The sequence below is a fragment of the Rhinichthys klamathensis genome, unplaced genomic scaffold (genome assembly GCF_029890125.1).
Source record: "Rhinichthys klamathensis goyatoka isolate OS25496 unplaced genomic scaffold, OSU_Roscu_1.1 h1tg000225l_1, whole genome shotgun sequence".
NCBI classification, from domain to species: Eukaryota; Metazoa; Chordata; class Actinopteri; order Cypriniformes; family Leuciscidae; genus Rhinichthys; species Rhinichthys klamathensis.
This window is the reverse complement of record NW_026606749.1, coordinates 208,359-233,527: the sequence shown is the minus strand read 5'-3', so window position 1 is coordinate 233,527 and position 25,169 is coordinate 208,359. Positions and strand designations below refer to the sequence as shown.

Sequence of the window (25,169 nt, the reverse complement as noted above, 5' to 3'; positions counted from 1 at the left end):
GGCTAACATGATTAAGTGATGATGATTAACATAATACTTCATTAAAAAAAATATCAGTCAATTTTGGAGCTTGACTTTCTCCAGAGATCACATAACACTTTGTTGTGTATTATGACACAATGGACAGATACACAATATTAAAAAGTTAAAACTATATGTACATATTGTTTGTATCTCAAACAGTGAGAAAAAAAAAGAAATATATATATTGTATTTGTTATGTAAGCATACATTTGTTTGAATATACTATATATATTGTATACGAACGTAATATAAACTGGGTTCAGTAAATTGTTAAATTGATCAAGAAGGACATTTATAAAGTTATAAAAGAGTCTACTAAGTCCCCACGAGGAAAACAGCTTATAAATCATAGACTGATGTTTTTTTGAAAATGTAAAAATGCAGAGAGTTTTCTGTGATAGGTATAGGTTTAGGGGTAGAGTTAGTCTAAGGGGATAGAATATACAGTTTGTACAGTATAAAAATCATTTTGTCTATGGAAAGTCCCCATAAAACATAGAAACTTGTGTCTGTGTGTATCTTGTCTCCTTTATTTTCCAAAGACTGACTCATCCGATTCCCCTGTTTACTGATTTAGGCCGGAGAGGAGAAGTGTGGAAAATATGCATCTTCTCTTATAACTGTCCTTTTGTGGAGCACCAGTCCTCTGTAATATTTCTCACCGAGGTGAGAGTGTCCTTATGCCAGAGAGAGGCAGCCTCTCTTAACCCCTTCATCGCTCGCACAAAACCTCCATCCGCATGCACACGATCTGTATGTATGGAAAACGCAAAGAAAATGAAAAACAAAATTCCAGCCACTGCAAATAATGTTTGTCTTTTAATTTAAAAACTGTACTTTCATGTACTTTCATGTGATAACATGTTAACCGGGTTTATTCTCTGTGTGTGTGTGTGTGAGCTTGATGTGACTGATGACAGGCTGTTTGTTGCTCTGTAAATCAGCTGAATCTAAGCAGTGGAAAGGTGTGAGGGCCCTTCACATTTATGGGCCCTGAGAAGTGCGGACTTCATCAACATCCTCTATCATCAACTCCAAGTGCGTCAGACTCTCAGGGGTGCGGCCAGGGATTTTGGGCCCCATGAAAAAATAGGTACTGCTGCACCCGTTCAATTAATAAAATCGATTTCTGGGGCCCCTAAAAGTGTGTGGGCCCTTAGAATCGTCCTAACTTTTCCCCCCTTAGCGGCGCCCCTGCCACTCTGATTCACAGAGCTCTTTTAAACTCAATGCTTACCATCTTAGATCATGTAAAAATAATAAGCTGAGAAAATGAGACAATATAAACAGGGGAAGCTTGATGGTGTTTAAAAAAGAAACTGCCACAGTTTTCACTGAAATATGGTGAATTAAAGTTTTCATTCTTAGTTACATGCTGGAGTCCATAATAAAATAAAATTCTCCAACAAGATGTTTGGTTAAATATGTATTTTAGACACCTTTTTATTGCAGTTCACTATAATGGCCCTGATACATGACATTCATTTTATTAGGAGTATTACCAACGGCGCTATCTCACGACCAATTCGTACGAATTCGTACGAGTGATTAAAAGGTGGCTAATTCGTACGAATTCGTACGACCTCACTCGTATGAATTCGTACGATTTGTCTAAACCCACGTGACGGGTAGGTTTAGGGGCGGGGTCAGGGGTAGGTCATTCGTACGAATTCATACGAATTTGGTAACTCGTGAAATATGTACGAATCAGGAAAAATCGTATGAATTTGTACGAGTGAGGTCGTATGAATTTGTACGAGTGAGGTCGTATGAATTCGTTCGAATTCGCCAGCTCGTAAAATTCGTACGAATTGCAAATTTATGTCAATAAAAGCTTGATTTATATATAAACATAACTCTCAATTACAAAAGAATAGGACTGTTTAAATTGTTTACATAGGTTTAGATAAAGTATAACATGTTTGTGACAAGGAACTGCTGTCATTGCTCAACTTCTCATGTCAAGTACCCTAGCCTAATATAAACGCACTACACTTGTTGACTGACTGATGTCATGTTTATAGAATAGACTAATTTAAATTAAAACTGGCACGAAGTAAACAATAGGCCTATCCAATTTTAAAAACAACGTTATTGTTACAGTTGCATTTACGGTTTAATGTAGCCTAAATATTGAAATACTCATAAGAAGAAAATATTTTTTTTATGTTTGTTTATTATTTTAAACAAAGAATAAAAACTTCCAGCTGTAGCCTATAGAATTCAGGTCGAAAAGCAGCGCATAAATATCCCAGATATTGCTGTAGGACAATTATCTGGCTGGAGTCATGCTGGATTAAGGGAATTCACACATATCACCTTTGGGCCATCCACACTTCAGTCGAGCACTGGCGCAGGACGCGTCAATGGCCGCATCCTAATGGCCCGTCCCAGTAAACACGAGCTTTCTCACATGTGTATCTGGGACAACAAAAGATTAGCATTATTCGCAAATATACAGCTGAGTTCAAAGGCACCGAGGGAGCAGACACTGTCTCTCTTCCTTCTTTTGTTTCAAAGGCGAGTTCGCGAAAAGGAAAAGATTTAGGCTATAGCCTATCATTCCACGATAGCCTAATCCGATGTTCTTATAAAATGAGCATTTTGGTCAATGTTTCAATTAAAATAATTATAATAATAATACTAGCCAACATATATACATAAAAATAAGAAATGCATTTAAAATAGGCTATTTCATATTAATAATAGTCAAAAATATAAATGCAGAACAAGTAGGCTAAAAGTGTGCAGTCTAAATAAAAAGCTAAAGAAGTTGCAGACTAGACTATTATTCAAAAACATGAAATTAATTAATTATTATAGTCCAATATAATAGCTTAAGTTGTGCATAGTTTTCTAATGATGTCATGTTTTTCTTTTTATTTCATTATTATTATTATTTACACAATGGCCTGTAGCTAGGCTATCTTAATATCTTAAACGTTTTTCAGTGACTGTAAACTTTCAAGCACTTTAACACTTTGTAATGTGCCACTATGTAGCCTATGTCAAGAATACTTTCCGTTTTGTGGCGACAAATTATCGGGCGCTATTAGGGCGCGATGGGCCTGGTCTCGCGCTCCGGGTCACGCCCCGTAACAGCAGGGGCTCAGTATCGGGCCTTTAAAAAGGCTCTGGGCGCGTTAAAAGGGCAGTTTAAGACGTGCTGTCAAAGCATCGCAACCTACTGGGATTTGGTGATTTCGGACTTAACTCAAGGTCTATTTTATCGGAAATATGTCTTCCTCAAGTCCCGATCAGCGCCTGGATCACCTCCTGAGCGCAGTGGAGAGCGAGTTTCAGAAGGGCAGCGAGAAAGGCGACGCGTCCGAGCGGGATATTAAACTTTCCCTTGATGACGCGGAGTTGTGGACCAAATTTAAAGAACTCACAAATGAAATGATTGTCACTAAGACTGGAAGGTATGTTGAGATTTGACAACAGTTAAAACTAAACGCTCTCAATAGCATTATAGCCTAAAACATTTTTGCAAAGGTTTTTTTTTTTTTTTTTTTTTAAATCAGTAGCCTACTCCCAAATCTAACGTAAAAAGCACGAAAATTGTCCACGCTAAATTTTTACTTTTTTTTTTTATATATATTTTTTAAGTTAGGCTAGGTTAGCCTACACTATAAGTCTTCTGTCAGTCATCGCTAAAAAAAAGTTCCAGGAGCGTGTCTTACGACTCGATCGTTTATTAGCGTTCTACTTTTGTCGCGATCATAATTATTCTTGTCGAGGTCATTCAGTTTGAATGCTATTAAAATGTTTTTGACAAATCTTTGTCTCGTCTTCTAGGCGAATGTTTCCGGTGCTCAGAGCCAGTGTCTCCGGCCTCGACCCCAACGCAATGTACTCGGTGCTGCTGGACTTCGTGGCGGCCGATAATAACCGGTGGAAATATGTGAACGGCGAATGGGTGCCAGGTGGAAAACCCGAACCTCAGAGTCCGAGCTGCGTCTACATCCATCCAGACTCACCCAACTTCGGCGCGCACTGGATGAAAGCGCCCGTCTCTTTCAGCAAAGTCAAACTCTCCAATAAACTCAATGGAGGAGGACAGGTAGCCTAAAGGAACTCTTTAGATCTCGGTGGTGAAATAAGTAGCCTAAATGTACTGTAAAAAGTTTACAGTAAAAGCATACAGTTTTTGAGTTAAATATTTCAAATATCATTTAAAAAACAATTATGAATATTCAACATCTACATTTCATAACCAATATTTTTCTTCTTTTTTAGATTATGTTGAACTCTTTGCACAAATACGAACCCCGTATTCACATAGTGAAAGTCGGCGGGATTCAGAAAATGATCAGCAGTCAGTCTTTTCCTGAGACCCAGTTTATTGCAGTCACAGCTTATCAGAACGAAGAGGTGAGTTTTTGATAAATGACGCCTGAGATGTGTCCTCGACCTTCATAATGTTGCATTAATCAAACATTTTCCTCCATTTTCATTAGCTCTAATCCTTAATTATTTTCAGATCACAGCTCTGAAGATCAAGCACAACCCATTTGCCAAAGCATTCCTGGATGCCAAAGAAAGGTATAAGAAAAAACACAATTACTAAACGTAATTTCTCTTTAAAAGCCATTCTGTAACCCCGTTTTGATAATTGATGTATAGTGATTACAACTGAAATTTTGTTGTCATGTCAACAGAAGTGACCACAAGGACATCCCAGACCACAGCACTGACAATCAGCAATCTGGATACTCACAGCGTAAGTGAACCAACACTCAAATGAACTATACTAAATCTTCCCCTCAAACAGTGTCTTATAGTATATTTAACATTTGTGTCTCCCTCCAACAGTTGGTGGCTGGTTCCTGCCCAGTAACGGCCCTATGGGCCCCAGCAGCAGCCCTCCTCAGTTCAGTGGGGCCCCTGTTCACTCCTCTGGCTCGTACTGTGAGAGATACTCCAGCCTGAGGAACCACAGAGCTGCCCCGTATCCCAGCCATTACCCCCACCGCAGCACTACCAGCAGTAAGAGCAAATACATTCAGTTCAACTCAGCTTAAAGTACTTTATTGGCATGCTTGTGTTTACATACATTATTTTATATGAAGGGAAAAAAACATATACGGGAATGGTCTGGTCACACTTTATATTAGGTCCCCTTATCTACCTAGTACTTACATACAATTTTTTTTTTTTAAATTGTAGGTACAATGTACTTATTGTGTTTATGTTTTTCTGCTATTGAGGTGGGATACGGGTAAAGTTAGGGACAGGTTTGGTGGTTTAAGGGTGGGTTAAGGTGTAAGGAAAGGGTCAACAGTGTAATTCTAGATGCAATTACAGAAATTAATTACTGTAATTACATGCAGATATACTGTATATTCTTGGTTACTTTAGTTGGTTACACTTTATTTTAAGGTGTCATTGTTACAGTGTAATTATATATTTTAGTACTGATTTATATTAAGCAACTACATGCACTTAATATAGTGTTAGGGTAGGATTAGGATTTGGTTGAGGGTTAGTAACATGTAATTATGCATAATTTACTGTTATTACTATGGTAAGTACATGTAACAAGGACTGTCAGTATTACAGTGTAATTATACATTTAAGTACTGAGTAATAATAATTAACTACATGTACTTACTATAGGGTTAGGATGAGGATATGGTTTAGGGTTAATTGCATGTAATTATGCATAATTTATAGTCGTTACTACAGTAACTCCATGTAACGTGTAACAATGACACTGTAATATAAAGTGCAACCATATACTTTTTTGTAAATATAAGTACACAGTACACTTTGACTGTATTGATCAAGGCAATGGTTTCTGAGGGTGTGCAGTTAAAAAAAAAAAAAAGAAATTGCAGACTGTAAACCTTTATAGTTAAAACCAAGTCCATTTTAGCACAGTAACATTGTCATTCATAGCAGTTGAAAGTGTGTTTCATTGGATTCCCTTCCATTTATTATTTCCTTTACTTGTATTTTGCTTTTAGACAACTACATGGACAACTCTTCAGGAAGTCTTGCTTCTCACGACAGCTGGTCAGCCCTGCAGATACCCAACTCTAGCGGCATGGGCACCCTGGCCCACACCACCAACACTACATCTAACACCAGGTCGGGACTTTCTACACATTATTTGTTTGTATTAATAACAATGACTGACCCATGGATTCACTGACTAACCATGTACTTTCTGCGTTACAGCCAGTACCCAAGCTTGTGGTCCGTTGCGGGGACGACCCTCACCCCGTCGGGCTCAGCATCGGGGTCCATCACCGGCGGCCTGACGTCTCAGTTCCTGCGCGGCTCTTCGGTGTCCTACTCTGGGCTGACCTCTTCTCTGCCGGTGTCCTCTCCCTCCTCGATGTATGATCCGGGCTTAAGCGAGGTTGGCGTGGGAGATGCCCAGTTTGAGAGCTCCATCGCCAGGCTTACAGCGTCCTGGGCTCCTGTGGCACAGAGCTACTGAGTTCCAGATCAAACCCATCTGAGACTCTGTGACTGATGGTGCAGTATGGGACATCCTACAAAGGCTGGCCTACTTCCAGAGGGAATCTAGAAGAGCTTCTCGCCGTTTCGACAATCAGAAAACGGGTCCATTTTGAAATTCACATCTTGCGAGTATCACAATCTAGAGCTGATAAGAGACAATCACTTAATCATAGAGTATCTATATTTACAAAAGCCATCATGGGAATTTCAGACATCCGCCATAAAATGGGGCCAATTATTTTGTTTATTCTTAATAATATTATATAAAATATTAATAAGACCAAATCGTGCTGTTGACTCACTAAAATGTATATGTGTGTAAATAAATAGAAATTAACGACCATTTTCATTGTATTACAGTATATAACTGTAACAGTCTTACATGTGCTTTCTGTAGAACGAGAGAAAGACAGACTTTGCTGTTTAGTTTGAAATGGTGAAAACGGTTGAAAAAACAAGTGACCCTGTAGTTATGTCTGCATTCCGTCCTATAGAGAAATCATTTGTACATACCTATCTATTTGTATTTGTTGGACTCTTTGTGAGTTTTATTTATGTCATTTTAATAATAAATTAAATTTCTTTTTTTTTCTTCTGTCAGACACTTGCCAGTGGTCTTTATTTACCTTGTATTTAAAAAAAAAAAGACTTGTCGTATTATTAACATTTGGTTTGTTCGAGGGACTTTATGTACAGATCTTGATATTGTAAGGAACAAAAAATAACACTGCTATTATCAGAATATCAATTGATCATTTTAAGAAAGTGAATGTGAACAAAAATGAACACTGAAAAAAACAAAAAAACAGTTCATTGAAGTTCTTCAATAAACAACCCAAATGTAAATGATTCAAATTTAACAGCTAACAAAACATATTTCTTAATAACAATAACGTCCTAATTGATCATTGTTGTTAATGGTTGTTTCCTATGAAACAGTTCAGCATTAATGGGAGGTTTTAAATATTTGCTTGTTCAAAACACATTTGAGCAAGTATCATAAATTAGACATTATACATGAATAATCTGATAAGGGTTTTCAGGTCTTTGTGTGCACAATTATGTCTAATCATTTAAAAAGTCTTACTGTTCTATTATTTCATGTGTATTGTTGAACATCTTGATCTTGAGCGCAACAGCAGGTGGAAGATGATCCTTAAATTCAGGGAAAGGTAGTGAGTTTAGATGACTGAATGAAGAGAGATTCAGAGCATGTGATGCGCTTCACAATCTCTCACAGCGCTTTGCTAGAATCTGCAGATCTGTGTGACACATGGTCAACACATTTCAAATAAGAGAAGAAAAAAATCAATAACAAATTGCATGTGATCCTGACACCAATGAGAAAATTAAAATGGCAAAACCTAAAAAAACCCCCAATAATTTAATATTCTAAAAGAGACACACGTTCTATTTTTTTGCATTAACATTAATGTTGCACACTTTGTTAAAGATTTGTTTACTTATTAACACATTTGTCTTTTCATGTTTGTGCCATACTTCTTTTATGTATATTGTTGGAGGTCTTTTATAGTTTTTATGATTAAAGCTATTAATAATAATAATATAAACAACAACAACATTAATAATTATATTATTATTAGAAGTAGTAGTAGTAGTAGCGATGGTAGTGTATTGGTATTATTATTATTATTATTTAAAGCTTTGTTTAAATTATAATAATAATAATAATTATTATTATTAGTAGTAGTGGTGGTGGTAATGGCAGTTTATTGGTATTATTATTTAAAGCTTTGTTTGAATAAATAATAATAATAATAATAGTTATTATTATAATTATTCTTACAATTAGTAGTGGGTAATGGTAGTGTATTGGTATTATTATTATTGAAAGCTTTGTTTAAATGATAAAAATAGCAATAATAATAATCATGATAATAATAATAATAATAATTATTATTATTATTAGTAGTAGTAGTGGTAATGGTGGTGTATTGGTAGGCCTATTAGTATTTTATTCTTATTTTAAAAGCTTTGTTTTCTCAGGTAATCAGGATTAAGATCTCTCATTAATGAAATGAAATGAAACGCTCTGTGCATGAGCTGTGTGTGGCGTGACTGATAGCTGCTGATGTCACTGCTCATTGACAGCACTGGAGATCTGCGGCCTGGGCCGTGATTGAGCACTCAACACTAGGGCGTAAATGAAGCCTGGAGGGTCACGGGGACACAGGCAAACAATAATGAAGGAGCAATGTGACAGGCAGCTGGTAGAGCAGCCACGGTGTGTGTTCCCAGAGCAAAGAGAACAACCCATGAAAGTTCGTCTTTCTAAACAGATCTCTGTCTGTACTGTGTGGAGGTCCAAACTCTCACAGAACGCAGCCCTGAAAAGCACTTTGTACATTGTAGAAGCAACAGACTGTTGTAAAAGCACTTGCACATAATGCACAGGTTTTGAAGGTATATCCTGACAATTTAGTTTAAATGGTAATCTCTAACATTTTACAATGTTAAAAAATCTGAAGAAAAAATAAATACATTTGTATTTGGAGAGTCTTAACACATATCCAAAGTTTCATTTTTGTACTAAAAACAATGGCTTTCAAAAAAATGTTATGCACCTCTTCCGGGTCAAATCGGACCTGAATGCATCAGGAGGGTTTAAAAAATCCTGAGAATCACGCAAATATTAATTTAGACTTTAAAATGTCAAAAATGTACAATGATGGATGGGGTGGGCATACAGATCTGGCTTGATAACATACAAATTGGAAGACTTGTTTGCTAGAGGATGCGATAAATGGGAGGTCGCCATCGTGAGGACGGCACTAACCCATTGTAGTAAGTCACATTTATGTGCATTATGAATGTAAATATGAAATACAGACACTTATTTCAAACCAACATCATCTGCCCTCAAATGCTGCTAGCGTCTCACAACTAACATACATTTTCAGATCAATTGTCGCAATAGCTTTTAACTGGAGTCCATGTGGTTTTTAGTGAAGGTATGAAGTCATTTCTCCTCAAGTTCACACAGGTGTCCTATAGAGCAACCACAGGTGTTTCTTTAAATGCATCTGATCAGTGACGAGTCTTCTCCGAGTATTTGTAGCTCTCTGACTGAGCTCTTTGTCTGCACACTCATAACATCCTAAACACACACATATGGCAGCCTGCCTGTGTTGATCCTTTGTTAATAATAGCATCATTGGGTCTCTGTCTTCCTGGCAAGTGTGTCTTTTAAATACGCTCTTCAAAGTGTGCTCGGCACACAGGTGAGGAAAGGAAGGCCTATAGGACCCCTCACTGTGAGGACAAACGAGATCATTGTGTTCTGAAGTGTGCTATTTGTTGTTTTCCATTGGTGCCCGCTTTACCCATGTGGACCTCACCAGTCTTGAGTTTGCTTGTTAACACTGCTAACATTGCATGTTAATGAGAAAGTGGATATTGAGAATTATGTGTTTATGATACATTAGCACAAGTCATTCTCTGAGATGGCTTCTGTACTTGTGTTATTTTTGTGTATGTGGTGTCGTTTAGAACAAATTTCACTGTTTTAGTTGAAAAACATTACATTACGTCACAAGTTTTATAAGCTTATGTTCCACCGGAAATTCAAAAATCGTATGCTGATCTAAGAATGCATTATGAAGGTTGAAAATAAATGCATTGTAATAAGTGCATTTTCCCAATTAAAAACTCACTTTAAAAGTTTGTAATTGAATTCACATCCTATTAAATTTGGCATAACAGGATGAAATCTGAATGAGTGGGCCAAGAATATGACGAGAAAATGTCAAACGATCTTCAAAAAAAGGAAAAATATTTGTTAAAGCTGCCATTAGTATATACTAATATGGTGGAAAGCAATACTGGGGGCAGCAAACATGAACAGAACTGGGGACAGAAATGTCAAACAATCCCAAATCAAAACTGAGGCTGCATCTGAAATCGCATACTTCCCTATAGTAGGCGAAAAACAGTATGTGACAAAAGTAGTATGTCAGAATTCACAAGAGAGTAGGCTATGAGATTTCGGACGCAGCCAATCGACTTGTTAGGTTTTTCTAGCTCAATTAACCTTAAAGTATGACATCAACATTTTATAGCTGCTGTTAGTGTATATATACACTCACCTAAAGGATTATTAGGAACACCTGTTCAATTTCTCATTAATGCAATTATCTAATCAACCAATCACATGGCAGTTGCTTCAATGCATTTAGGGGAGTGGTCCTGGTCAAGACAATCTCCTGAACTCCAAACTGAATGTCAGAATGGGAAAGAAAGGTGATTTAAGCAACTTTGAGCATGGCATGGTTGTTGGTGCCAGACAGGCCGGTCTGAGTATTTCACAATCTGCTCAGTTACTGGGATTTTCACGCACAACCATTTCTAGGGTTTACAAAGAATGGTGTGAAAAGGGAAAAACATCCAGTATGCGGCAGTCCTGTGGGCGAAAATGCCTTGTTGATGCTAGAGGTCAGAGGAGAATGGGCCGACTGATTCAAGCTGATAGAAGAGCAACTTTGACTGAAATAACCACTCGCTACAACCGAGGTATGCAGCAAAGCATTTGTGAAGCCACAACACGCACAACCTTGAGGCGGATGGGCTACAACAGCAGAAGACCCCACCGGGTACCACCCACTGTTGAGACATTCAGATGGTAGAGTCAGAATTTGGCGTAAACAGAATGAGAACATGGATCCATCATGCCTTGTTACCACTGTGCAGGCTGCTGGTGGTGGTGTAATGGTGTGGGGGATGTTTTCTTGGCACACTTTAGGCCCCTTAGTGCCAATTGGGCATCGTTTAAATGCCACGGCCTACCTGAGCATTGTTTCTGACCATGTCCATCCCTTTATAGCCACCATGTACCCATCCTCTGATGGCTACTTCCAGCAGGATAATGCACCATGTCACAAAGCTCGAATCATTTCAAATTGGTTTCTTGAACATGGCAATGAGTTCACTGTACTAAAATGGCCTCCACAGTCACCAGATCTCAACCCAATAGAGCATCTTTGGGATGTGGTGGAACGGGAGCTTCGTGCCCTGGATGTGCATCCCACAAATCTCCATTAACTGCAAGATGCTATCCTATCAATATGGGCCAACATTTCTAAAGAATGCTTTCAGCACCTTGCTGAATCAATGCCACGTAGAATTAAGGCAGTTCTGAAGGCGAAAGGGGGTCAAACACAGTATTAGTATGGTGTTCCTAATAATCCTTTAGGTGAGTGTATATAGGAACAGAAAACATGAACTGTCGAGAAAAAAATGATTGGTTTAAGGATTTATATTATATATTGAAATAGTAGCAGTATTTTAAGTAAATATTATTAAAAAATAATCCGCTTGTGATGAGTTTCAATCCATGTTTTTAATGTAATATTGATTTCCCCAAGAAACAGAATAGAGAGAATGGCAGCATGTGTTCCAGTCTATCCATAGGGACCTCGTTTTCCATCAACAATGCCAATGCATCTTCTATTTCCCGGTATCGGTGCAGTCAGTACAGAGTGAGTGCATGACTGGGTAAACACTTGGGTTATAATGGTGAGTCTGAATGCGAGGACTTGAGGATGAGTTATGGGTCCCTGCTGCCAAAAACAAGTCATCAAGTCTGGAGCGGCCCGTCGTGGTGCTGTGTTTGCCCATCATCTCTCTTGCCTTTCACCCCCACACAAACCCACTTCGCCCTCTGATGTCTGTGTGCCTTCGCTAATGAAGAAATTCTCGTACCTGGGTGAGACATAGCTGTCAGCTGAGCAACCTCCAGCTCTCTGTCCCGAGTCTTCACCCCGGCCAGCTCAACACTACACCCACCGACAGAGACGGAGCGTTCTGGGAGAAAACATTACCGCTGCATCATGCAGAAGGTGGCCTAGCTTTACCTCTTTTCTCAAAATCACAAATCAGATCTCTTTAATATCTCTGTCAATCCTCCTGGACTGCAATGAGATTAAATGGAGAGCTTTGCTTTAGGCTGCTTTTTTTTTTTTTTTTTGCCTGAGAAAATCAAAAGATCTCAATACAAACTCAAACACTTCTCATTAAATTATTTCACTTTAACACACTTTTAAATAGAGTACTTATTACAGAAATAATATAATTTAACACTCCAGTTCTGCTCACATGGCTGTCAATGAAATGAATGTACTATATTTTAATTCAATGATGTTTTTTATTTAATATTTTGTAACTTCAGGGGATTTTATTGAACTAAATTATATTTATGGAATAGTAATGATCCATCTATTATCCATTAACCACTTTTCAGCATGTACCTGAAAAGTACATTTATATTAAATGCAGTTATCTGAACATTAAGACATTTTTATATGAAATTTCATAATTACTTCTATTGGCTTTCAAATATGGTTAAAGTGCACTGCCAAATGTACTCACAAGCATTTATGGAAAACTAAAACATAATATGTCATTTCTATATCTAAATGTGTATGTCATATATTTAAATATATTTTGCAATAATGAAGTAGCAATTTAGTCCATTTAAAATATATTAACTTTAAATCGAATAATACACTACAGTTATAATCAAGTACTTTACATGTGTTTTATTATATAAGTCAACACATCGAAATAAGCGAACTACTTTAAAGCATGACAATTGATTGTTCAAAAATATTTAAAATGTTACTACTAATACATTTTAAACTTTCACACGGTAAAAAACATACATTTTGTGAATGTATTGTCAAATATGAATTAACAATGAACAATACTTTATTTATACATATTTACAACATTAATAAATGCTGTAAAAGCTGTAAAGATACATTAGGAAAATAACTATTAACGTTATTAAAAAGTCAAAGCAGTTTTTTCTCCGATACAATAAAAATAAAGCGAAACATAGGCCTATAATAAATCAGTTTATGGACAAAAGAGAATAATGAAAACGGTTTTAAGTTATTCAAAACTGTCTAAATTAGTAGGCCTATAGTTCACTAAATGATTGGTCTGCTTCAAAAAATTTTTAATAAAATGTTGTGCTTTTGCTAAACATCATCAAATGTTTGTCTACCATTTTGACGACTGAGCTGTGAAATTGCCTACAAGAGGCAAAGTTACTATTAAGATTTAGGAAACATATGTGCCATTTCACATACAACAAACACTTGCTAGTTTGCACGAGCTAATGCAACTGACAGGCTCGAGTAAGATGGTAACTGACACTCTCACCATCATGATGAAGGCCGCCACTAAAGCTATAGACAGTCGCACGATGTCCAAGAGAGTTGTTAACAAACTGCACACTCGGCTCCAAACCATTAGCAGTGATACAAAATATACAATCAAGCCTGGGTGAGGAATAACTTCAATGTGATAGCCAGGATGTCAGAGGAGGGTCTGATCTGTTGTTCTGCTCTAAAGAAATGGATATTTGAAATACATGATTGAATACATTTAAAATGAAATAAATAAAAACTGCATACAAAATATATGACATAAAAAATGGGATAACACCCATCAGACTATTCTAAAGAACAAACTGGTTCTAAAGAAGAAGGTCCCAAACATGACATTTTTTCATGTTAAGTTTCTCATATTGCTAGGGCCAAAGTGATCCCAAACAGAAAGACTTTTAGTGTGGAGAATAATGCTTGTCTTCTTTCTGGTGTAAAAAAGGATGATTAATATCTTCCTACTGTACTGGGTTTAAATATATGTCAGAGGAACTGTTTAAAGGAAATGATGGGAAAACAATAGATTCATCTGGAATTACTATTATTTTTTAGTCTAAGGGTCTCTGGGTCTCTGTTTCAACACAGTACAGTAATTTACTAGCCACCATGATTAAAATCAATAAAAATTAAATTAAATTATTTTTATTTTACAGCAGTAACAACTGTAGTAAGTATGATATGTTTCAGTGGTAACAATAATCACCATGGTAAAATTTGTGTAAGGTTGAAAACGAGAGGAACCCTCACGTTTTCAACCCACCTTACAAATTGCCGCCACCTGATGGCCAGGAGAGGAAAAACAATTTGCAGCTCCCACAAAAACAGCCAGTATTTAAAACCACTGTCTCAACGATCTTTTGTCAACACTGACCCCTTGTGTCTGCACCATGGCTGCCTGCATCCGAAATCGCATACTTCCCTACTATATAGTAGGTGAAAAACAGTACGTGACAAAAGTAGTATGTTCGAATATTACAGTACTCATAAAAGAGTAGGCAAAAAGTACCCGGATGACCTACTACCTTCAGTGAGATTCTGAAGTGTGAATGTGATGAACACTTTACTATCACATGAGGCCATGGGAGAGGATTTGTGAATGACAGTGAAGTGACATCACGTGATAATGACAACATCTTGAATGTAGTACTTCCAGATTACATGTTCATACTATATAGAATAGTTTTTTTTAGTGGTCATGAAGTGATTATTCACAATATTCTTAAATTCTTCTCAAAATAAGAACCTTCTCAAGAGAGCATATGATTTCGGACACAGCCATATTCTCGAGTAGGTAGCCTACTTGTTTTTAACAATTACTTCACGACAGCAAAAAAAGTATGATCTATAGTATGAATGTAATCTGGACATGCTACATTCACCATGTTTTCATTATCACGTGACCTACCAGCGTCAGTTGCGTCGCTTCACGGTCATTCACAAATCCTCTCCCGTGGCCTCATGGGATAGTAAAGTGTCCATCGTACTAGGCACACTTCAGAATCTCGCCGGATGTAGGTCATCCGGGTACTTTTTACGGGTACTGTGAACGCAGCCCATGACATACTGTTTTATCTAACAGTAAAGTAGATCAGGATATAGGTAAAAGATTTATAAATAAAATAAATTGTTTTAAAGTTTAATTTTAAAGTAATCAAATCTTTAATTATAATAAATATACTGAACATACTGTATTTTTTTTGTATTTTAGAAACCTTCACATTTCTTAGGGGCAGAGCACTTGACTGTTCACTCTAGTTTGTAATTAAAAAATTTTTGAGTTAAATTTGCCATAAATCTGGTCAACTTGTATAAAAATGTCTTCATAAACGTTTTCATCAGGCTCATCGTAATAACACTTGATAACTATTTAGATTCACTAATCAAAATGTTATTTCATTATAACCACTCTATGAAACAATAATCTTATTCCAGGTTACCACTGGAAAAAGTGTGCCGCTATAACCAGCAGTCTGTATACGTAACTTTACAGGACATTTATAAAACCTTGACAATCAACATAATTGTTTTGAGAGACTTTAAGAGTTAAAGTTACACAAACAGGTAAGGTTTCAACTGATTTATTTAAAAAACAAAAAGACAAAGAAGCAAGACATGGTGTATGATACTTTCCTCATCACAACATGGAAATTGTTAGTTGAACACTCGTAAACCCAAAAACAAACTCGTGTAACTGATCAGGTGAGCAGAAAAGGAGGGTAACCTTGGGTCACATGTACAGTGATGATCATTCAGAGGTTCATGCAGCACAAACGGCTCTCAGCTGAACTTGGCTTTAGAGAAGTCCATCTCAGGATGCTGAGACATAAACCTGCAGACAGAAGAAAATGTATGCATTCAGAAGTGTACGCTTCAACTTTAAACACACAGAATGGATTTATTTACATGACCGTTCAAATGGTTTGAGGTCGGTAAGATTAAAAAAAAAATATATATATATAATATATATGTTTTTTTGACACATTAACTCATACTAACTGTTTTCTATTTGAATATATTTTAAAATGTAATTCTTCCTGTGGAGGTAAAGCTGAATTTTCAGCAAAAATTACCTTCAGGGTCACATTATACTTCTGAACCAATTTTTAGAGTTATGCTGCTTAATATTTGTGTGTGGAAACCTTGATACATTTTTCAGGATTTTTTTCTGATAAACAAAGTTTAAAAGAACAGAATTTATTTGTTTTCAGAGTCACTTTGTTCAAATTAACGAATCTTTGTTGAGTAAAAGTACTAATTTCTTTAAAAAAAATCTTACTGACAAAACTTTTTAAAGGTGCTATATGTAACTTTTCTTCTAAAATGAATCCTTTTTTTATTGCCTGTGTGTGATGCCTGTCGGGTTTTGCTATTTTACAACACCGGTACCTTGAGTGCTCGCTCTTGTGTTCGAGTACGCGCAAGAGCACGAGCGCTCTTGTAAAAATTGGTTGCAATCTGAAACATCACCGATAGAGGCCGCTAAAAAATACATATAGCACCTTTAACTGTGGTATATATAATGAAATTTTATTTCAAGGTAAAATGTATTTCATAAATTTTTTTACATTAATTATTTATTAATTCATATATTTTGGGAGTCGCAGCTCATGACATTTTACAAAAAAATGTCAAATTATCTGAATATTAAAGAGACAATCATGAGGGTTTCTCTCTGACATTATTCCAGTTTTTTTTTTCTGGTAGCACCACATGACTTTGTATTCTTACTTCTTCAGGATATCCTGCTTCTTCTGCTCTTCAGAGGTGGGCAGCCCCATGGACTTCTGCCTCTGATCATACATCATCTTCTCCACCATACTGCGCGTCTCACCGTCCAAATCTGACAGCTGAGCAGATTCCATTTAAAAACACGGCATGGGATGAAAAGGTGCGATTCATCATTTTGCCTTGTAATAATTCAATATTAATTAGACTACACAATGATCCCTTCAAGCTTGAACATGCTGTTTGAAATCAACCCTTGATCAAAAACCTCAAAAACCCTTTTGACTAGGAGATAGTTTGCTCTTACCTTGGAATTCTCTGGGCAAATTTTCTTGGTGTTGATTTCAGGGTCTGTGGCCACAAACCTGCCCCACCACTCCATTTTGTTTATCTGGAATAAACGTGCATCATTAGTCATCCGGGCAAATCACAAACTCAGACAAATGCCATCTATGCATGCTCTCATCCATACCTTCTCAAAATGGATGGTGACCACTTTCCCATCCTCTATGAGCCAAGAGCTCTCCTCCACTTTCACATCATTGCACAGCTGTCCGTCAATCACAGGCGGATGACCCTTCAAGCCGACCTTCAGGGAACGCCGCTGTATGTCCACGACCACATCCTTGCCCTTCAGACGGAAGTTCACATCGAAGGGCACAACCAGCTGTGAGAGGATTTGACAGTTGAGATATTGGGAAGAGGGTCTTTTTTGATTTAAGAAATTATTTTTTACAAAAAATCCCATTACCTTAATTATCATGAAAATGTTACAATGCAAATGTATTTTCTTCATGCAAAATCTCTTATTTTTTCCCATTTTGATTTTGGGTTAAGTACAACTGTGTGTTAGTTACCTATAAACATTCTGATCTTCACCTTGTGTGTATAATAAATAGTGATGCACTGAAATGCATATGTGGCCAAAATAACAAAAAATCAAATGATTTGGAGGGCCGAAATCATTGACCGAAACAGTGACATTATTTAGTGCAGTGGTTCTCACCCGGAATTATAAAAAGAAGGGAGCGGCAAGGCTAAGGAATAGTGTACAGTTAACAGACTTATGCAAAAGAACTCTCTGATTGACTGACTCTCTGTTCAACTGGAAAAATACGACTCACATCCACTTCAGACAGGGTCTGAGTCCACCGGTAGTTTGAAAGGTCTGCTCCATTTCCAGCATTGGGCTTTATCTTGTCTTTGTCCTTTTCATCTTCCTCTCCTTCTGAGTCCGACTGACATACACACACAAGTGAGCATTAGACATTTATGAAGAGCTGCTCAAAACTACATTATCATTTCAGTTTTCACTAGTATATTTAATAATGATATAAATCCCACTTACCCCTTTTGTGTCTTTTGCGTCTTTTGCTTTCTCTGATGTTTCGACATCTGTTTTCTCAGCTACTCCAGAATCTTTCTTTTCTTCATGTTTTGTCTGAGAAATGGTGAAAGTTACTCATGTCATGAATCACATTTAATGCTTACATGGTGTTAAAGGATTAGTTCACCTCAAAATGAGAATTTCCTAATAATTTACTCACCCCAATGCCATCCTAGATATTCATGTCTTTCTTTCCTCTGTGGAAGAGAAAATAAGTTTGAGGAAAACATTTCTGGATTTTACTTCGAATAATGGACTTCAATGGACATCAACGTTTTGAAGTCCAAATCAATGCAGTTTCAAAGGTCTTTGAAGTGCTTCAACCGGCTGTGCACGATCGCATCTGAGGAAGAGGGTCTTATCTAGCGAAACGATAGGTCATTTTCCAAAAAAAACAAAAAAAAACAAATATATATACTTTTTAACTACAATTGTTCGGATTGAGCTGATCTGCAACGCGCCGGGAACTACGTCATCACGTTGAAAGTTCACGCTCGATGAGATTTAAACACCCAGGATACGCACACGTAAGGACCATTTTAAACAATAATATGACACAAAGACATAAATATGTCATTCAACAACATACAGTACAATTTTAACTATCCTCCTTCGCACAGCCGCTTTGTAAACAGTGGAGCGGTACTTCCGCCGGCGACATCGAGCGTGAACTTTCAACGTGATGATGTAGTTCCCGGCACGTTGCAGATCAGCTCAATCCAAACAATTGTAGTTAAAAAGTATATATATATTAGGGGTGGGCGATATCTCGATATTTAAAGGTTCTCTAAGCGATCCTGGGTGACGTCACTTCTTGTTGACGTTCGAACTATTGTCAAACAAAACGGAGGCTAGCTAGACCCTCCCTCCTCCTCATCCGCACACTAACCCCCCAAACCACACCCCCAAACCCTTCTTGTCGGTCATTGGCTGGAACAGTTTGTTATGTTTTGGGGAGCGGGTCGCTGCAGTTTGTTTTTGGTGCTGTTTGTGAAGCATGGGCTGTCTACAGAGATCGCGTTTCTTTACAGTGTGTTCAGGGGACAGGCAGCCAGCGGATAGTGAGGAGATGTTTGCTGTATGTGACAAAAAATGTTTTGGCCTAAAAAACACATGACATCGCTTAGAGCACCTTTAAAATATATCGAGATATTTTTTTAACACGATATGGATTTTGACATATCGTATATATCGATATATTGTTTATATTTAATCCTGATTTCGCCACTTTGCTTGTTTGCCTTCTCTGTGCTGTGCTCGCCCCCGCCTCCTTGCTTTTGTTCCCCCTCACCTCGCGTGTTGTCTCATTCAACAATTGTCTCATCCGCAACCAGCCCGGAGGCTACAGAACTCCGAGTGTGTCTGCGCGCGAGCGACAGAGCACGAGAGAAACCGAGTTAACCGAGTGTGAGCATTAATTGCATTAGTAAATTGGTAGCCTACATACTACAATATATATTTACTATATAAGAGGCATGGAAGTTCGATTAATGGACTCCAGTAATCAGAAGGCTACTACAAACGTCTTGTTTTAAACTATTGCAGGGCTCGAATTTCGGCGCGGGTATTGCGCATAATTCTAATCATTCCCGCAGGTCTCCCTTTTATAATGCGGGAAATTCCCGCAATCGTAATCCACACAGATTATAAAATCAAATCATTCTTTTAACAACTATCTGCCAGACGCAATTTCACAAACAGCGTGAGTGTTCAGCGGTGCCGCTTCTTTCTCGTCTCTCATAATGTGTTGTGCAAGGCAAGCATCAAGAGCTGCGGCGATAACACACACTCGCGTTTAGGAGTCGGGACATGATGGATATTCACTCGCACAATCGGGCCAGCAGTGCATCGTGACTGAAGTTTACCATTTGCACGTCTTTTTAAGTCTTACCAGTTTAAACATTCAAGCGATTTTAAACTAATCAGTGCTCGCGCGCTCTGAGAGATTATTTTCTATGCGCACATTCATAGAAAATCCGCCTTAAGAACAGCTGGCCAGTAACAAAAGTTATTTTTCGCGGATTATATTGCTTTAACACGCAAAATTGTCAATTTCGGTCGTCGTGAGTATACTCTAAACATAGTCGGTTTTGTCTTTAATAAGCATAAAACGCATGCCAGTATAATGAACACAGGATCCGTGCACTAGCTCTTAAGTGACGGCAGCCATATGTGTGTCATTCATTTTGTTGTCAATACAACAAAAGATAGCTTTAAGTTAAAGGAATCAGGATTATTAACCTATGTATTTAATTTATTCAGGACTAAAATACTACTCAGTGTTATTTTCCATTTGATTACTTTATTCAGTTTCTGTATATGAATCACGTGATTAATAATGATGACGAAATTCAGGCCCTGTGTTTAATTTTTCTCATTTGGTTACATTCTGTTATGGAAAATTAATTTTCTATTGATTGTAGGCCTATATTTTGAGTTGTATTCACATCCATTTTCCTGTAAAGATATCGAGATATATATCGAATATCGAGATATAGCAAAATATATCGAGATATATTTTTTGCTCCATATCGCCCAGCCCTAATATATATATATATATATTTATTTATTTTTTGTGTGGAAAATGACCTATCGTTTCGCTAGATAAGACCCTCTTCCTCAGATGCGATCGTGCACAGCCGGTTGAAGCACTTCAAAGACCTTTGAAACTGCATTGATTTGGACTTCAAAACGTTGATGTCCATTGAAGTTCATTATTCGAAGAAAAATCCAGAAATGTTTTCCTCAAAAAACGTATTTTCTCTTCCACTGAGGAAAGAAAGACATGGATATCTTGGATGGCATTGGGGTGAGTAAATTATTAGGACATTTTCATTTTGAGGTGAACTAATCCTTTAAAGGATTCTCTCATTTAATCACCCTCATGTTATTCCAAACCCATTAATCTTCTAAACAGGTTTCATTATAAATTTCTTGATTTTTGTTTTAGCAGATTAACCAAAGTCTTATGGATTGGGAGTAAATGATGACAGAATTTTCATTTTTGGGTGATCTATCCCCAAAGTTGTAAAAGTATTTGGTTTATGTATATTTGATATTAGATAAGGTAATACATAAACTCCTGGTTTCACAGACAAGGCTTAAGCTAGTCCCAGACTAAAATGCATGTTTGATCTGTTTTAACTGAAAGCAACTTGCACTGACAAATCTTAAAAATTATGTAAGTGCCATTGTTTTGTCTCTAGATGCACACTAGCAATGTTTTTTTCTAAGGCATATTTATAAAAGCTACTAAATGCCCTAACTGAACTAAGACCTAATCCTGTCTTAATCTAAGAATCTTAATCCACTTAATCTATGAAACCAGGCCAAACAGTATTAGAACATTTAGTACATAAACAGGGCATAAAAGAGTTTTATGAATTGTAATGGTTTAAAAATGCTCTCACTTGATTTAATTGTGACTGGAGTCTCTCGGCCTCCTCATCAGTGAGTTCTTTGATTCTAGGCTCCTCTGCGTCCTGTTTCTTCTTTTTCTCCTCTTCCTTCAGTTTGGCAGCTCGGTCAGCCTTCTCTTTCTTCTCTTTCTCTTGTCTGGACTGTTTGTCTTTCTGAACTTTGAGGGCGAGCTGATTGTGATGAGCAAACACCTCTTTAACCAGCTATAGGACAAATGAAAAGAAAGCAGAACAATAATTGGTTGGAATAACAAATGCTCACAAATTTAGTCATAATATAAAGGTACATTCAGCAATTGTTCATCATTAAACAAAAAATTATATAAAAAAAGATGGCATTGGTTTCTAATTATAATAAAAAATGTGAATAACATCAAATTTAATCTTATGCAAAATTTTTTTTTAAAATATATAATTTTTTTTTTTTTATATTTAGGGAATTTGTATATATATATATATATATATATATATATATATATATACATATACATAAGACACTACTTGGAGTGAGTAGCCTAAATAATAGCAGAAATGTTTAACTTTTGGGTGAACTATTCCTTTGAAGTCACCTCACCACTAAATCAAAATTCACAATTCTTTTTTTTATTTTTATGGAATATTGCAGTTTATTATAAATGATTTAAGGGCCAGATTTACTAACATCTTACGCCAGCGCAAACCCTCTTTTGGTGTTAAAAAACTACTGTCAGAATCTACTAAAGACACATAGTGAAAAAAGGCGTGAACAGTTAATTTTGTGGCTGACCTTATTGCATATATGCATTTGTAGGAGTTTCCATTTCAGACGGAAAATTTATGAGAGGAGAGTATTTAAATGAATCATGCAAGGTGATTTAATAAGGTGTGCGCTAGTGTTTTTTGAGTGATTTACTGCCCAGAAAAAGCTTGTCTTAAACCAGACTCTAATTTGCGCTGCTCTTCGTAGATTGCGTTGGTCATTATGGAAATGATCCGGCTGCGTCTGTGTTCTTTAATTTGCACATCAGTAGATCACGCGCAGAACTTTCCACTCCCATGCCATCAGTGCTTTTATGGGATTGCGCTCTCACGCTAATGTGCAGTTTTGTAAATCTGGCCCTTAGTCGTGTAAATCATTATTTTTAAAATAATTCATGTGTGCTTCTCGTAATCTTTAATCAAAATAACTTCCTTTCCCTCCTGCAATGACATCTCTTCTCTGATGACGTGTTTTTCAGCACAGAGGCAGGACAATTTGTCACTCACATTAGATCACAGCAATAGCAAACCAACCACAACCATCCAATCTATACTTAATAAACAAAATCAAGTCCCGCTCTACGAGAAGCCGTTTTACTCAAATATACGTCACAATAGGGAATAAAATACTATCACAACTTCAGTTTCATGTTGACTTTAAGGTGCAAAAAGACAAACAGTCAATGATTCTCAAATATAAATAAAGCAGACATGACTTCAGTTAAATCTTAGTTAGTACAACTGACAGTCAAGAGACCTTCTCTGGGGCTCCAGGCTCTCCTCCCGAGAAGAAATCCGTTTTCCTCCTTAGAAAACTGAAGAATGTGTTCACCAGCTGTCAACAAAAATAACAAAGAAGAAATGAGAAGACGACAGAAGTGATCCTCAACTAGAGGTATAACACAACAACAAGCTACTAATGTTCACTGGAATGGCATATAATAATAAATCAGGTTTATGGGTTTAATGGTAATTTTTATTCAATCTTATAAGACATATACCAAAATAACACATTCACAGTATTTATTGATATACAATGGCTGTTTCAAAACCTAGTGAGCTGCCTAACTAGACAGCATTTTTGACATCCTAGGACATCCATATTTAAAGACAGTCTAAAAATATATCTGACTAGGTTTTAAAACAAAAACATGTTCTCCACATATTACAACATTCTAATACCCTAACGTTATATAGTTAGTGCATGTATAAACAATAAATGATAACCGCATATTAATGTGCTGCTTTGCCAAACCAACACTAATACGCAGCCAAGTACTCCTTAACTAATGTACATACAATGTCTTTTATATTAGAGCCAGTCATCGTGCATCAGTTAGCTCGGCTGCTAGCATGCAACTGCATGTGTTGACATATTACCTCCTGCACTCCTCCTTCATGCTGCTGCGCCATGGCGAGCAACATCCCATCGAATTTCTCCTCCTCATCACACATTTTCACTATTTACTAGAGATAGCAGATTAAAGAACTACAGTTTGATGTGTGATGCTAAGAAGCACGCGAACACCGGTGTTGCCTAGACTTCCTAGATACAAGGACCGCCCACATAATCTTTAGGACCAATCAGATCACAAACACTTGAAGGACAAACGCGCAAACCAATCGGATGACAGTTTAGAAAGCTGTAGCGGGTGAGGCAGCTCTTAAAGATGAGGCCCGAGGACCTTTATATGGCAGAACTTTCTAGAGACCACTGACAGACTTATTCGGACAGATAGAAGAATAATACATACAGTTTTGAGATTGTCTTTATATTAAGCTTAAGAAATGGTCTTGGAAATGAAAAACATAAGCACACGATAACACATGAACTTCTAGACTATATAGCCTACCAATACAATTCATGGGCAATTTCATAGCCTATGTACAATGGAATAATAAATAAAATACAAATAATAGTCGTATAGTACCTGAGAACACTTCCATATTCACTAATAAATTACTTGTCTGTAGATTGTCAGTAACATTTATTCTGTTTAAATAATATATAATAATTATCATAATTAAGTAGGCTCTTCATTAATAACATGGTCATGATAATGATGATCTGGTGCCAGCTGTAATAATGTATGAATAATATACAAATATTGATAATTATTTAATATATCAATTACAATTATTAGATAAAAACAATAAAACATTATTTTCAAACATGATATTATTTTCTTTTTTTTATTATTATTGTTTGTCTTTATTTCCACCATTTATTTAAATGAATGATTCCACATAATTTTTTAAAAAGAATCTGAGGTTGTTTTCATCTATTCACTTGGCTTGCCTGCTTCTGAACGCAATGCAGATTAATATGATAATAATGTGAGGTGAATGACCAAGAGTGCAACCTGTGTAAACAAATCAGTGGGTCTGTTATCTCAGACTCTAATATATAAACATTGAAATAATATGTTTTTCAAGTAGGCCATTATATAGGCTATATATATACACACACATACTCTTGAAGGAACATAGTCAGAAGTTCCTTCATTTACAATCAAGGCAGATGTTGAAGAATAATGAACACTAATATAATATAAACCTCCAAGAAAATGCAGTGACATTATGGAAATGCAGTGACATTATTATGCAGGCATACTGAACGTTGGGCCCAAAGCCAAGATAATATGACTCTGTTAGTCCTTGGTACAGGCTGAGTTAATGACAGTTAAACATGATAAATGTCATTAACCCCTTTCCTCA

General features: G+C 36.7%; 2 protein-coding genes across 2 annotated transcripts; one reads left to right on the top strand and one right to left on the bottom strand.

Moving 5' to 3' along the window:
• The first annotated feature begins 3,159 nt into the window (after positions 1 to 3,159).
• Positions 3,160 to 6,472, top strand: tbxta (T-box transcription factor Ta). Its single transcript, XM_056264836.1, has 8 exons — positions 3,160 to 3,446; positions 3,823 to 4,087; positions 4,264 to 4,398; positions 4,508 to 4,569; positions 4,686 to 4,747; positions 4,840 to 5,013; positions 5,994 to 6,117; positions 6,208 to 6,472. Exons 1-8 carry the CDS (start codon positions 3,262 to 3,264, stop codon positions 6,470 to 6,472), a joined length of 1,272 nt encoding a protein of 423 aa, XP_056120811.1. The 5' UTR covers positions 3,160 to 3,261.
• Positions 6,473 to 15,744: 9,272 nt separating this feature from the next.
• On the bottom strand, positions 15,745 to 24,022 carry nudc (nudC nuclear distribution protein). The gene is made up of 9 exons (XM_056264848.1): positions 23,832 to 24,022; positions 23,209 to 23,286; positions 21,705 to 21,917; positions 18,256 to 18,348; positions 18,032 to 18,145; positions 17,380 to 17,574; positions 17,215 to 17,298; positions 16,911 to 17,029; positions 15,745 to 16,011 (listed from the first exon to the last, which is right to left on the bottom strand). Exons 1-9 carry the CDS (start codon positions 23,904 to 23,906, stop codon positions 15,960 to 15,962), a joined length of 1,023 nt encoding a protein of 340 aa, XP_056120823.1. The 5' UTR covers positions 23,907 to 24,022; the 3' UTR covers positions 15,745 to 15,959.
• Between the last annotated feature and the right edge of the window lie 1,147 nt (positions 24,023 to 25,169).